Here is a 13387-nt window from a genome sequence, read left to right as displayed (position 1 = left end):
CAGTCTGGCAATTTATTTCGCATGCCTACCTTAGATGCATGTTTCCTCTCTTATTATGAAGCCAAGGGATCGACATTTTTCGATCTCTGTCCTTTTAAATCAACAAATGCAAGATTATTCGTTTTATTTTGGTGACGCGTTCGAATTCACCGAGAATGAAGCATTATATGAGAAAATTTCGTTCTTTTGTTACGTTTAATGAGTTAAAATTGTCTGTTCGTCCGGTTAATACGTTATACACAATCTCATATACACGTATTGTGTAATAATATTAAATTTAGTATAATATTATTATGAAATAAATTGTACACTAACTTTAATACGCGTATAGACAAGTTTATACGCTGTGAAAGTGTTATATGTTTAATAGAATTAAACCATTGAAGATGTAGTTAAAATAGTAAAAGTTCGAAACATGTGAATTCTATTATAAGTAATTTTACATTTAATTGTCGAATTATACGGACTATTATAGCTTTTAACATCTTTATTCCGCTTTTGTTATAAATTTAGAAACAATTAAAACAATTTAAAACGATTCAAATTTATCGAAGTTTGCTATTTTATTTGCACGCTGGTGACACGTGATTGATTATTAATAAGTCTGGACATGTGGAAAATTCTCTGACCTCGTAAATAATGTGCTGAAGTGAATATTTATTGTCCTATTCGAAGAGGTCATTTAAAATTTTGATCGTATTTGGAGCTGCCTGAAATATGTTTTGCATATTTACGTTTCAGATGGCATCTGATGTTACGAGCGAAACGAGGTGGCCTCGTATATCGTGGCGATCTTTATATACGCGCGTGGCAGCTACAAAGTGAATCTCGTCGTCGAGCGCATCAACATCAAGGAAATATCTGCTTGTCGGTCAGTAATTTTCATTTCTATTTAGATAATATTCATGGCGAATATCATGCAAAATCGAGTATCATCGAATCAAATGTGAAAATTATATGATATAATATATTTCACAAATCTCTGAAATCTGATTTTCTTAAAAAACGAAACTATCGACAAAAGACTTTCATATCGAATTTTTTCTCTTCCTTTGAAGAAAACTCATTCCCCTGCACAATTATCTTTTTTCATTCGCATTCCTGCACCATATAAATAATTAGGGAATGAACGTGTTCGACGGCTAAAGCTAGTACGAAAATATTGTATAAGCAAAAGTCCTTGAAAACGTTATAAAAAAGTTGATTTTGAAGGCGAACAAAACGGTGCTTCTATTTTTAACATTGCATAGGACCAAAAAATAAATAAGTAAATAAATAATATTAACGTTACACGTTAATAGATACAAGGCAAATTTGCTGAATTAATTATTTACGTATCGAATAAATTCTATAGTACACTGATGTGTTAGAGGCTTACGAATAATATTATATGTACTTCGAATACGAAAATACATAGAGACAACGTAAAACCAACATGCGACTGGATTAGTTTATAAACCGATTTATCACTTAATTTATTTAATTCACTATGTTTAATTCACTAAATCAATACGAAACAGGAATATCATTTATCTGGAAATAAATCCATTACTTCCTGCCTCATATATTTTCTGCAACTTGACGATAAATCACTTACAGCGTTATATTTATTTTTACCTATAAAATATATTGTCGAAACTTGTACGATAATCCGTAACACCAGCGCATCATTATACCATTGTATTACAGCAATAATTAATTACGACTCGCAATGCTATATCGCTCGAGTGAAATTATAAAACTTCTGATAATAAAATTTATTAGTTTCTCCTTGATCGTTGAAATTGGTTCTACGGTAGAAACGACACGATCGGAAACGGCTACATAATATTAATACTTCTATTAAGTTTCAAGACCGCTTGACGTTCATCCTGCTTTATGACCCTTTCCCTTTGATCCGCGCGTTTTAATATTTCCGTCATTCTTTCGGCGACGTTCGCTTCATTTCGCCTGCGAACTTGAGAGTCTTTCCCATCCATGTCGTGGAAAATGTCGTGATAAAAGTAATTGAACGCATTAGTGGAAGGAAAGTCGGATACCGCGAGCTAGTCGACGCTGCCGGCGACCTGTTAAACTCATTGACAGATTACTTGAGATTCTTCGGTTACGTCGTATCGCCATAATTCTAATTAAATAGATTCGGCTCCGCTAGGACTTCTTTCTGTTCCCTCTCGTTCTACGTTCGTTCCTGCCCCTTTCTTCACTGCCGCGCCCATTCACAGCAGTGCTCACTCAGTGCTTCGGCACAATTCGTTCCAGTCGTTAACGATTCAACCCTGTAGAAACTTGCCCACTTTGAACCGACTTCTCTTTCTTTCATCCTGTCGTTCTTTTTCCCTTCTGTTTTTCGATCGAACGTTTACTATTGATTGTTATAAATGCTCTTTTCCTTATATTTCTCGTGATTGCACGAACTTTCTATTTTTGTTATTGAGTGAAGTACTTTCGATTCGCTATTGCAGAATATACTAATATTGGGAAATATTATACTAATTTATCGAGTAATTTAATTCTCTTGTTACATACCAGAAAATCGTGGATTTCAAATTTTGGAGCCTGTCAAGTTATATTTCAACAAATTATTCGGTATTACCTGAAAGTAAACATTAATAATTTAGAACTTACAAACTCGTCCTTCGATCGATTCTTAAACCTAAATCCACACAACACCAAAACACTACTCGGTATTGATTTTCTATACGACTATTTTATTATAAATTTCCTATTTCATTCCTATATCACGTGTTAAGTACCTTATAATGTAAAATACCAGCCAAGTAGAATTCTGCTAAACTTTTTCAATAATTGCGTAAAGCGTAGATGTCCTAATACTTACGCCCGGCGATATACTCGCTTGTCAGCCTCCGATATCTCACAAAATTCTCACAACATTCTCCTTGAATTCAACCACGCTCGTCGAAACCCACATTTTGCCTATAAAGTAGAAAATAAGCGACAGATGAACCACCTGTTTAGCCGCGGCGAAACAACGAAAAGTCAGAGGCGTTGATCCGCATGCGGGGTTGATTAGCCACGATCGGCGATCCGGGGCGGTAGTCCCCTCGACGCGTGTTCCAGCCCGTGTACACTCGACGAGGCAGTAAACGTCAGGGTTCCCCTTCAAACATGTCGAATTGTCTGTTGCAGCAGGGCGGTTGTTCGACACCGCGTGTCGCCAGCGTGTCAGTGCAGCTCGAGCAGGACAGCAACAAGTCGGAACAGCTGGAGCGAGCGCCTCGTTGCAACGTACGTACCTGTAGACAGTCTAGAAAGGGAAAGGCACGCGTGACCGCTCCCGCGCTTCTCGTCCAGAACCTCCTGGAGACGCTCTAGCTCGCGTAACTCTTCGACTAACTCTCCACCTATGTCTCTGTTTCTCATCCTCTCGCCTTAAACGCTGGCAGTTCGACGAGTTTCCGTCTGTCGATGTGTTCGTGGCTCGAACAGCTGCGAGTCTAGGACTTGTTGGTACTCTCGGCTACTTTTCACGTGTTTCAGTCTCTGGCAATGCGAACGAAAGGAGAAGAAACGGAAGACGAAAATATAGGTGGTTGTTACCGCGTTTTTTCGCGTGACACTCCAGGTATATGCGGCGACCAGTGAAATGTCACGAGATGGCCGAGAAATACGCCAAGTCGAGAAAACGTTCCACTTCGAACGAGTTGCGGTATTTAAGTATTCGATGTCTACGATATGTATCGCGATAAGCACCGCGGGTGTAGCAGACATCGATCACAACGACTGCGTTTTCATTGAAGAGGACCAAGCGAGCTGCGCATCGACTAGGTTCCCCGTTTATAGTCTACCTTCGGGTAATACGAAACGAAGCGATGGAAGGTTCTAATGGAAATAAAAATGAGAGTAACGTAGTTGGAGTCTGGCGATAATCTTTTGGACGAGTAACTGATCGGCGTTGGTTATATAGTTACTACTATCGTCGAGGTAGCGTCGACGTGTTTTTAAACAATTATTCGCTGTACTTTGAGTGTGCTTTCGACGTTCTCAGAGAAGCAGCGTTCGTCACGATGCTACCCGTTCGCTGGGTTTCTTCCGTGTAATTTTTTTCTCGCGATCGAGAGGGATTTCGAGAGGAAACGTTCGATTGGGGAACGAAACGAGTGAAACAAGAATCTAACGAGAGTCGATTCGTAAACGAAGCCTTAACCCAGAACCCCTTAATGATCGTTCTTTTTTCGAGAAACACGCGGATCGACGAAGCATACGACAAAATACAGGACGTTCGTGATACGTTGGAAATATCGCGAAGACCTTGTACGACCGATCGATAGAGAAAATTACACGATCACGAGGGTGAAATCTGGTTTACGCTTTTCTTCCGCAGAAGCGTCGTTTCGAAGAGTATTTTTCTTTCTCTACGTCGTTCCTACGAGACAGAGACGCATGCGTTCATAGCGGACAATATTGATAACAATGGACTGAGATATGATCGGAGAAGCCCTTGGTAAATGTGTAAATATAGTTAATTAACCACATTAATTGGTCCCTATTTCGCGACGACACGACACGGCGAACTTTGATCGAACAGAGAGTCAAGTTACTCTGAAATTTATTTTTCACACGTGCATCGAGGATGATCGGGCAGTATTACAGAGACACGTACACAATCGACTCGCTATCGTCATAATCGTTTTTCTCGGATCGTTCTTCTGTACGTGTTTTGTCTCTAATTGCCGGACACGTAGTTCTCCGCACATATGTAATTACACGGTGCCAATATTTAGCGTTTAATTAAACGTATCGGCGTTTCTGGCCGTTTGGTATGGCTTTTGTAAGAAAATCGAGTAAGGAAGTGTGCGTCGATGGAAGAAAGAGAAAAGATAATAATGATGTACGTCATTCTTCGATGAGCTTTGTTCGGCAACGTATCGAACGTTTGGCTAAAGCACGATTTATTATCTATGTGTTAAAATGTTGATTACGAGAGATAATAATTTGATTGCTGATATTTATGCGCTTATGAGAGATTTTCAAGATTCAAGTATGTACAGAACGTACATAATATACAGAAATATATAAAATATTCGAAGTAAAGTATTATAAGTTATAATATCTATAATATTTAGATTTCACTTTTTTAATTATTTTCTTGAAAATATAAACTTGCGTAAACGTGTATTACACGAGTTGGTACTAGCTGGCAGTTTAACAATGATACTGTAATCGAAGGAATATAAATAATCGTTTTACTTTTCGATCCATGACTACGCTCGTCTTTTCAACATTATTTTATCTTATTTCTTTCACGCAATAAATCTATTCTTTTTTTCATATATATATATATATATATATATATATATATATATATATATATAATATTTGGAAAGAAAAATTTTGGAAGGAAATAAGTAGAAATAAAAAATGACATTCTAACAATTTATTAAATTCATTTCAGCATTTCAATTCTTCTTAATCAGAAACAACAAATATTCAGGAATTAATGACAGGTAAAAACAACCCGATTTCGGAATATTCTCCGACCTAGATTAAACCAGGTCGGCAACGTACAACCAATCAATCGAAGTTTCATTTAAAAGCAACCGATGAAACCCACGATCGGTGAATCGGAACGAAAGGGAAACTCGTTCGACGTCCTCCAGCAAGATAGACGGATCGATCGTAGCTACCGTCTTTTCATCGGTAAACCGAGAAATCGTGTGTTGCTGCACTCTTAGAAACGTCAGAAGGAGAAACGGTTTTCAATTAAAAGGAAGTCCGATGGCGGCGAGTTCTTTTGTGTATCTTTTGGTTCGATAGGACGTCCAAGTTTCTCGTTCGAACGTGGTCGAAAGTGACGCAGCACGTTTCTTTCGTTTCTTTTCCGCTTTTATTTTTTCGTTCTTTTCGTTGATTGCACACCCGTGCTTGCCTGTAGTCGTAAATCGTCGCTTTAAACGAACGCCCTCGTCGAAACGTTGCCAAAACTTAATGGAAGACCAATGTATATACGCTGTATACTAACAAAAAAAAGATTCGAGAAAACATCGAAAAGTTCGGCGATGCTTATTGAACAATTCTCTATTACGATATTGTACGTTTGAGTAATAATAATTCGAGTGAATTTCTCACGCAAATTTCATCAAATCGGTCGCTCTCGAGAGCATTAAATGTGAAAGAAAGAGAGAGAGAGAGAGAGAAAGAGAGAGAGAGAAAGAGAGAAAGTCGTGCAATGGAAGCTTCAAATAAGATTCGTGGATGTCAAGATGCACGAACGTGACGTGAATTTGTAGATAACGTTTGCGTTGGTTCATGTATACGTTCTATCTCCTCCTACGACCCACGCATTCCTCCTCATTCACGTATTCCCCCGTATCCCTCTTTTCTCGTCGAAAATTTTCGAATCGAAGCACGTTGGTGATGAAACAGAGGAGACTGTCATTGGCCAAGCAGCAATTTACCTCACGAAACTGCTTCTGAGGATCGATCTCGTTGTCAGTTACGAACGAGATTCCAGCAACGAGGTCGCTAGAGAATCGGTAGTCGCTGAAGGTCGATTCGATCAAGATGAAATATTTTTTTAAATGTGCTGTCGCACGAGTGCCGACGTTGCTTCGGTTGAATCGTGTCGCTTGGTGTTGTGTGAACGATATATTTTTTAGAAAATCACGTTTGTCTTAGGATTCGATCAAAATAAAAATTTGATCAGACATGAGGAATTTGTAAGGATAAGATCGTATTTATTTAGAAATATTTTATATTTTATATCCTCGATATTTAAATATTTCTTTCGTCGATCGAAACACGCAACACTTCGTGTACACGCGACGAAATTCATGCGAATATTATTTGCTTGATTCTTTAAAATCGAGATTAGCGTTTAAAAATACGCGTGCATATGAACCAGAGCGACTGAGTGTTCGGAAAAACTGGTACGACGATACTTTTCATTTGGAAACGGTGTTGTAATGGAATCGACGTAATTTAAGGACCCAGTTAATTCCTTCAGACGACGATGTAAACGTTATTTTATTATCGTAACGAATAGGTAACGGAGAAGTATTTATATAGCTATGCTTTCCTACCAGAACGGTACCGAAATTGTTACAATAATTGCTCAGCGAATAAGGCGAACAGACGAGAGTTGTTCATCGCTTATTGTGTACAGTACAACACGAATAAAAAGAGAAAACAACCTACGGCATCGTTTTTCAATCTTACGGATCGAGTATCGTACGAGAACGCGAATTTTTACAATTTTTATTCCCCATATATTTATTGTATTCTGTTTGTACACAGAACTGAAGCCTATGGATAAAAATGAGCTTAAACGAACTTATTTCACGGAAAACAATGTGTCACAAAGAAGCTACCTATGTAAAAAGAAAAAAAAAAGAAGAAAGAAAACAGGTAAATGGTAAAACAGAAATGTGTGAAACGGCTCAACGCTCCTGACATACACACACGCGAAACCGAACAAATCCAACGATACATTTCGAGGTTCGTGTTGAATCGCCAAACCAAGTTCAGTTCCTACCAATTTTCGGGGAATACAGAGTTCGAAACGATTCGCAGAAAACTACCTGTCGCGTTACTTTCGCATTTTCATTTCCCGGCGAAATTTCTGATTGGCAGGGTCGATTGTTCCACGAGAGTCGATCGTCGTTGGGTGTCTATAATGTAGACGAACGGGATAAGATTCCGCGTCGATCTGACGTTTCATGATCTTTACAGTGGTCAAAGAACCTTAATAAAAAAAATAAGGATTCTTTGCGTCTTCTTCCTTTGCCTCATTTTTCTAAATAAGAATTTAACGTCGCGTTAACTTCTGGATCATTAGCGACGAGAATCTAAAATATAACGATAGATTTATAACAATGGTTTGAATCGATCAGGAATTTAATGGTATCCTTTTATTCTAGAATTACCAAACTGGTCAAAATGATGGATGATAATTCCGTTTTCACGAACGAAAAGGATTTGATACGTTTTAAGAGCACGTTTATCGTAAAATTAAAACGATATCACGCATACCTTTAAGAATACCAATAAGAAATGGTATAAACAAGGCATCGCATTAAAATACACATTGGTTGCTCCTGTGTCAACTGGATCCTTACTCGATCAAAATTTGATAAAAATCAATTTGAAATGGAAACAGACGTGATACGAGAGATCGACGTGTAATTGAGTCTGTACGTGGGCCGTATATAATTAGCCGCAAAACTTGATTAGTCTAGGTTATTACTCCATAGACCAGTTTATACATCTAATTACAATACGTTATTGCGCATATTCATTGTGAATACGAATGCAATTATAAATTATCATAATAAAGTGTATGTTTATATACATGTATGAGTATTCGTTCGATTTATGTTCGGATATCCGACCGTTACCAATATTGCCAATACTCCCCTCCTACACGTGCCTCATCAATTATCCAGTTTTAGTCCGTTTAATTACGACCGTTCGGTTAAAATTGTGGTTTCGACGATCGGGACGGGACGAATTTGTGGATCGCTTTCGTCGGGACCAACCAACGATATTTCGACGCGCAACGTTGTCCAACCACCATTCGAGGATTACGCAAATCGTTGAGTCTGCCCAACAGATTCTGCGACAGAACGAAACATCGCGATTTGTTTCGCTTTATTATTCCTTTATTTTTTTTATTTTTAAACTAATGTACATTTTTTTTTTTTTATTCAACTTTATTATATTCAGTTATTGTCGTTTTGAGAAAAATGTACAGCTACCTGTGTGTCAATGATTAGGAATGAAGTGCCATTTATCTGGTAGCGTGGTAAATTCTATTCGCAATAAAAGTAACTTTACACAGGAATTAAGGGAAGATTATCATTCGTGCGCTTTTCATGTCTTTTCTATTTTTATAGAATTTTTTTAGTTCCAACTTAATTTCATTCGTAAACGGTGCACGAAATAAAAAATATAAGAAATATATTTTCAAACTATATATTTTAGAAAAGTAATAGATATAAAATTCTTCGTTTTACGACTAGTCGCATTTATGCGAGTAAACGTTTCCTTATCTATACGCCTCCCATTGTAAGGATAAGGTGCGTCTGACGCAACACGATTCGAGGTTCGGAACTTGGCATTGGATTGTTTCTTTTGTTCAATGTACCTATCCGTCAATGACACATAATAACGTACGATTATTATGGTTCTTTTTCACATAGTCAGAATTTTATTGAGGAATGGGAAACCATAAGAAAATTTTTCTTAAGTATCGTTACGATGCAATACAGATACAAGTTGATGTTGATTCTTGGTTTCTTCGAAACACAGAAGAGACTACACCGTTTGCTGGTTCGTTTTAACTCTTCTTCCGCCCTTTTCTGTTTGGGTCAAGAATAGTAACTGACTACTGCAAAGAATATGTTGTATTGGTCTTGGATTCGTTGGATAGTTTCTGGGTTCCTAAGGATTCCCGTCGTCGAGGTTTCGCAAACATTGCACAGTTTGCTTCATCAAGAGCTAGCTGACATACCGAAACCGTGAGAAGTCAGCAGGAAGAATTCTTCGGACGTGGCAATCATCTACGAGCTAAGATCAATATCATTAAGCTGACCCGAAGAGAACAGATACCTTTTGGAATTTCTTCAATAATGTAATCAGACTGCTACTGTGTCTCGCTTATCACAATTGCTTATCACAGCAACATTTTATACGTTTTACATAGTTTTTATATTTTTATCTTTATTTTTCTATCAAATGGAATAGTAAGTGTCTTATTAAAAATTGGGGCCATTACCAAACATTTTAACAATCCCATATTTCACTGTAATCACGTTTAATTCATTTTAATATGTATAACTTGTTATAGCTGTTATTTAATAGTCTAATAAAAGTCTAATATATCAGATAAGTAATTAATTATCTTATGCTATTTGCTGCATCTCTTCTGATAAAATTACGATAAGATAAAAATACCGTGAAATGATTTATGAACAAATAAAGCTCTTGGAGATTTTAGAATTTGGTAGGAAACTTTTTCGTTGCTTAAGCAAAAGATCGAAGATCTAAAAATTGATTTAGCGAATAAAAGATTTATACGTATAACAACGAAATGAAATTATACATTGAAATTTCAATTTTATCCTAGTACTATCGAATAATATTGAATCATTAGATTATAAGGAATTTAATCAAATCAACATTTTCATTGTTGCTTGCAAATTGAATGTACGATTTAGATTTGCCATTTGTTTCACTAAATCGTATCTTGTGTAACGGCGTAACTAATTATTATTCACTGACCATATTTCCGCTTTATAGGAAGGTAAATTCAATGATCCGAATTCTTGCGTAAATACACCTTTATTAATTATCATAATTCATGGCCGAATTTTCAGCGTGGTCCATTAATTCTGTAATATAGAATATCGACTACATTAAGCGTATTTGTCCACGCAGAATATCAGAAATACATTAACTATGCCGTTAATTTATGTTTTACACCTTAGTAAAATTTCTGTCAATGATATTGATAGCATTGAAATGCATGGTAGCAAAGAATCATCTACCACCGATACTCTGATTTACATTTTACAAAATTAAACCCCATAGCGCTATTAAATTATTGTCAATATATTGATCACGAATTCTGTAACAATATTTCATAAAGTATGCGTGCATGTGTGTGAACAAACGTAGATGGATGTAGAAATATGATAACGATGATCAATTGGAAATTTAATATCATTTGTTGGAATGGAAAATACAAAAATAAAAAGACAACAGGAAGAGAGAATAGGAGAAACCGACGAACGAAGAAAGTAAATGAAATAGAGTAATAATCGGAAAATTGTGCACTATTGGTAATCAAAAAAAAAAAATCGATGAACTATATTAAAACTTATTATTAGCAAATGTGGACAGATTAATTTCAAACAAACTCAGCAATTTCCCTTAAAAAAGAAAAAGATTTCTCTTCTTTATAAAGGAAATTTTCTCCGAATCCATTATGCCTTACCCACGCTTGTTATTACTAAAGCTGTTATTGTTACTAGTTTTTCACAACAATCGAATAGATTTACGACGATGTATATTTGGATGGTGCAATTTGATTGATTCATCATAAAATATAAAAAAAACTATTATTAACAATGTAGTCGCAACGACCAATTTTTCATAAAAATTCCATAAATCAACAACAGTGGATATTCTGTAAATCCGAATAATTTTTTATAAAATATATGGATAAAAATTTGTTCATCCTCGCCTCCTCTCCTCACAAGTTTCTCGGTAGAGCAGATGGAGCGGAGAAGCGCATCCACGACAACGAACATTGCTACGGATAAATCCAACGGCGTGTCCAATTGGCGTGCACCTGTGTACAGCTAAAGAGAAGGCTTGCGCAGGTGGTCGCGAAGAGTCGGTCAGCATCATGTTCGGTTCACAATGGAACGCGTAGCTACGTAGCCGAGACGACCCGGCTGCGAAATAATAGAGGCTGCCGCAATGCAGAATTTCGGTGGCCCGGTAAGTATCGTGTAATTTTAACGGTAATTGCTGGCGGTTTAACTCGCCACAATTGAAATGGCTCTTATTTCGCCTCTTGTGCGGAACCCTCGTCGGCACAGAACGGAGACGACCGGTGAGAAGGCCGGAGACAGAATACCGCGCGATTACGCCAGGGTGCGCCCCCTTGCTTTGCCTCTTCAACGTTTCCCAATCATCTGCCTCTCCCTTCTCCCTTCTCTTCTCACTATACAGCTGCGAAACTAAGAGCGAATCTAATATGCCGATTAATGCAATATGCACAATCGAGCCTCGTGTCTCTTGGAGCTAACAATCTGCTTCCCTTCCACAGAAACAATACACTCTTCAGACCTCAAACTATCGAGGTTCGTTACGAAGTGGAGAGTTTCGGAGTTTTAATTCGTTTCGTTATTTCGCGTTCAACCTTTCATAGACGACGTATATCAATAAATGCGTTACACATAATTGTATTTAGGATGTACGACTTGCAACAATATATCTAAGAGCTTGTACAAGTCTCTTAGTAGTTGCGCTATATCGCGAAGAGATCAGGAAGTTAACGACAAAGATGGGACGGCGGTGTAGCTGGAATTCTATTTGTAAAACCCTGGAGAGCTTTCTTCCCTATAAACGGCAAGGAATTAGCATTTTCTTTGCTTCTCGTCACCTGTTAAGTCCATTTGCCGATCGAAAGAGATATTTACAAACGATCAGAGAGCTACGAGTAAGCTCGGAAAATCGAATAACAGACATGGAATATCACAGCAAATATCAATGAAAACGGGAAAAAGAGGGGAGGGGGAACACGCGGAGTATTCGTGAATTTCGAATACAAATCGATCGTCGCATAAATCTCTCGCGGAAACCTACAGCCAACGTTTTCATGGAGATCTTCCGTCGGTGTATATACAATTTTCACTGCCATTAATATTTATAAATCTTCGATGAAAGGTCTTGGAAAAGCATCGAAATAAGACGGTGTCTTTCTTTGAATCAAGTCGAATGAATAAGGAATTCCGACGAAGGAGCTTCGCCATCTTGACACGAAGAACACCCTTTCAGGCGTTGATTGCCATTTACCAATATTTAACAAATGGTCGATCATGGTTTGGAAAGTGTTTGCATTGTTCTTAAAGCTTTAAGTATAAAACTCTGTAACGTCCAATGTCAAATTTCTATATTTTTGTAATTACAAGCGCTTTTAATTCGAATACACGTACTGAAGTATCGGACGATACGCTTCTCAAAATAATTATTACAGAAGATCGTTACTATGAACGATTCTATCGGATCGAAAAAAAGTAAGGGATTCTATAGGCTTGATAAATTAACTTTATTCTTACCATAATACATAGATTTTATCGTAACCTGTTAAATTGGAACGAGGCAAATGAAGCTTAATCCAGATGTGTCCATCTTCCCTGCGGAAGAATGATTTCACGATAATTTTATTTCGTGACTTCCAGCGATATATTTCACGTTATTTTTATCTACGTATCTCGTCTATTGTAATTTTTCGTTTGGGCTTAATATTCTTCTCTTCAAACTAATAGACGAACAACAGAAAGAAATTATATAATTAATTAACACACGCAATTTAGATTCTCAATGAAAAAATATATAACACCATTGCAGAAAACACCGTGAATTCGGGTATATCTAAATTGTGAACCGTTTTTTTTTAATTTGTTGTTTTAAGTTATAACTCGAAATGAACGCTAGCGGTAAAAATGTAGGAATAGACGAAATAATACAATTCGACCAACAATTTGTACGTTGCATATTTTCTTTCCCAAATCTGAAACCTAGTTCACAATCGAATAACTCGCACAAAGGAACGGTGGAACGCGTTAATCGCGCGTGTCCGGTTCGCCTGCATCTGTATCGCTCACGCCTTCGATTCGATTCGGTCGGAATTCATCGA

General features: G+C 37.2%; 1 protein-coding gene across 5 annotated transcripts in view; it reads left to right on the top strand.

Annotated features, from left to right (window-relative positions):
• LOC138188207 (protein O-mannosyl-transferase TMTC1) overlaps window positions 1-5295 on the top strand; it is a 276538-nt gene extending 271243 nt beyond the window's left edge. For 2 of the 5 annotated variants that reach the window (XM_069129791.1, XM_069129799.1), the window contains exons 14-15: window positions 742-871; window positions 3148-5295. In XM_069129791.1, the coding sequence (XP_068985892.1) occupies window positions 742-871; window positions 3148-3333 (316 nt within the window). In that variant the 3' untranslated portion in view covers window positions 3334-5295. The remainder of the gene's footprint in view (window positions 1-741; window positions 872-3147) is intronic. The other 3 variants (XR_011175430.1, XR_011175425.1, XM_069129792.1) reach the window with 3 other exon arrangements.
• Window positions 5296-13387: the final 8092 nt, after the last annotated feature.

Source organism: Bombus flavifrons, chromosome 2 (assembly GCF_040668555.2).
Source record: "Bombus flavifrons isolate JBK064 chromosome 2, iyBomFlav1_principal, whole genome shotgun sequence".
Lineage (NCBI taxonomy): Eukaryota > Metazoa > Arthropoda > Insecta > Hymenoptera > Apidae > Bombus > Bombus flavifrons.
The sequence above is the reverse complement of the archived record's forward strand: the minus strand, read 5'-3'. Positions and strand labels throughout refer to the sequence as shown.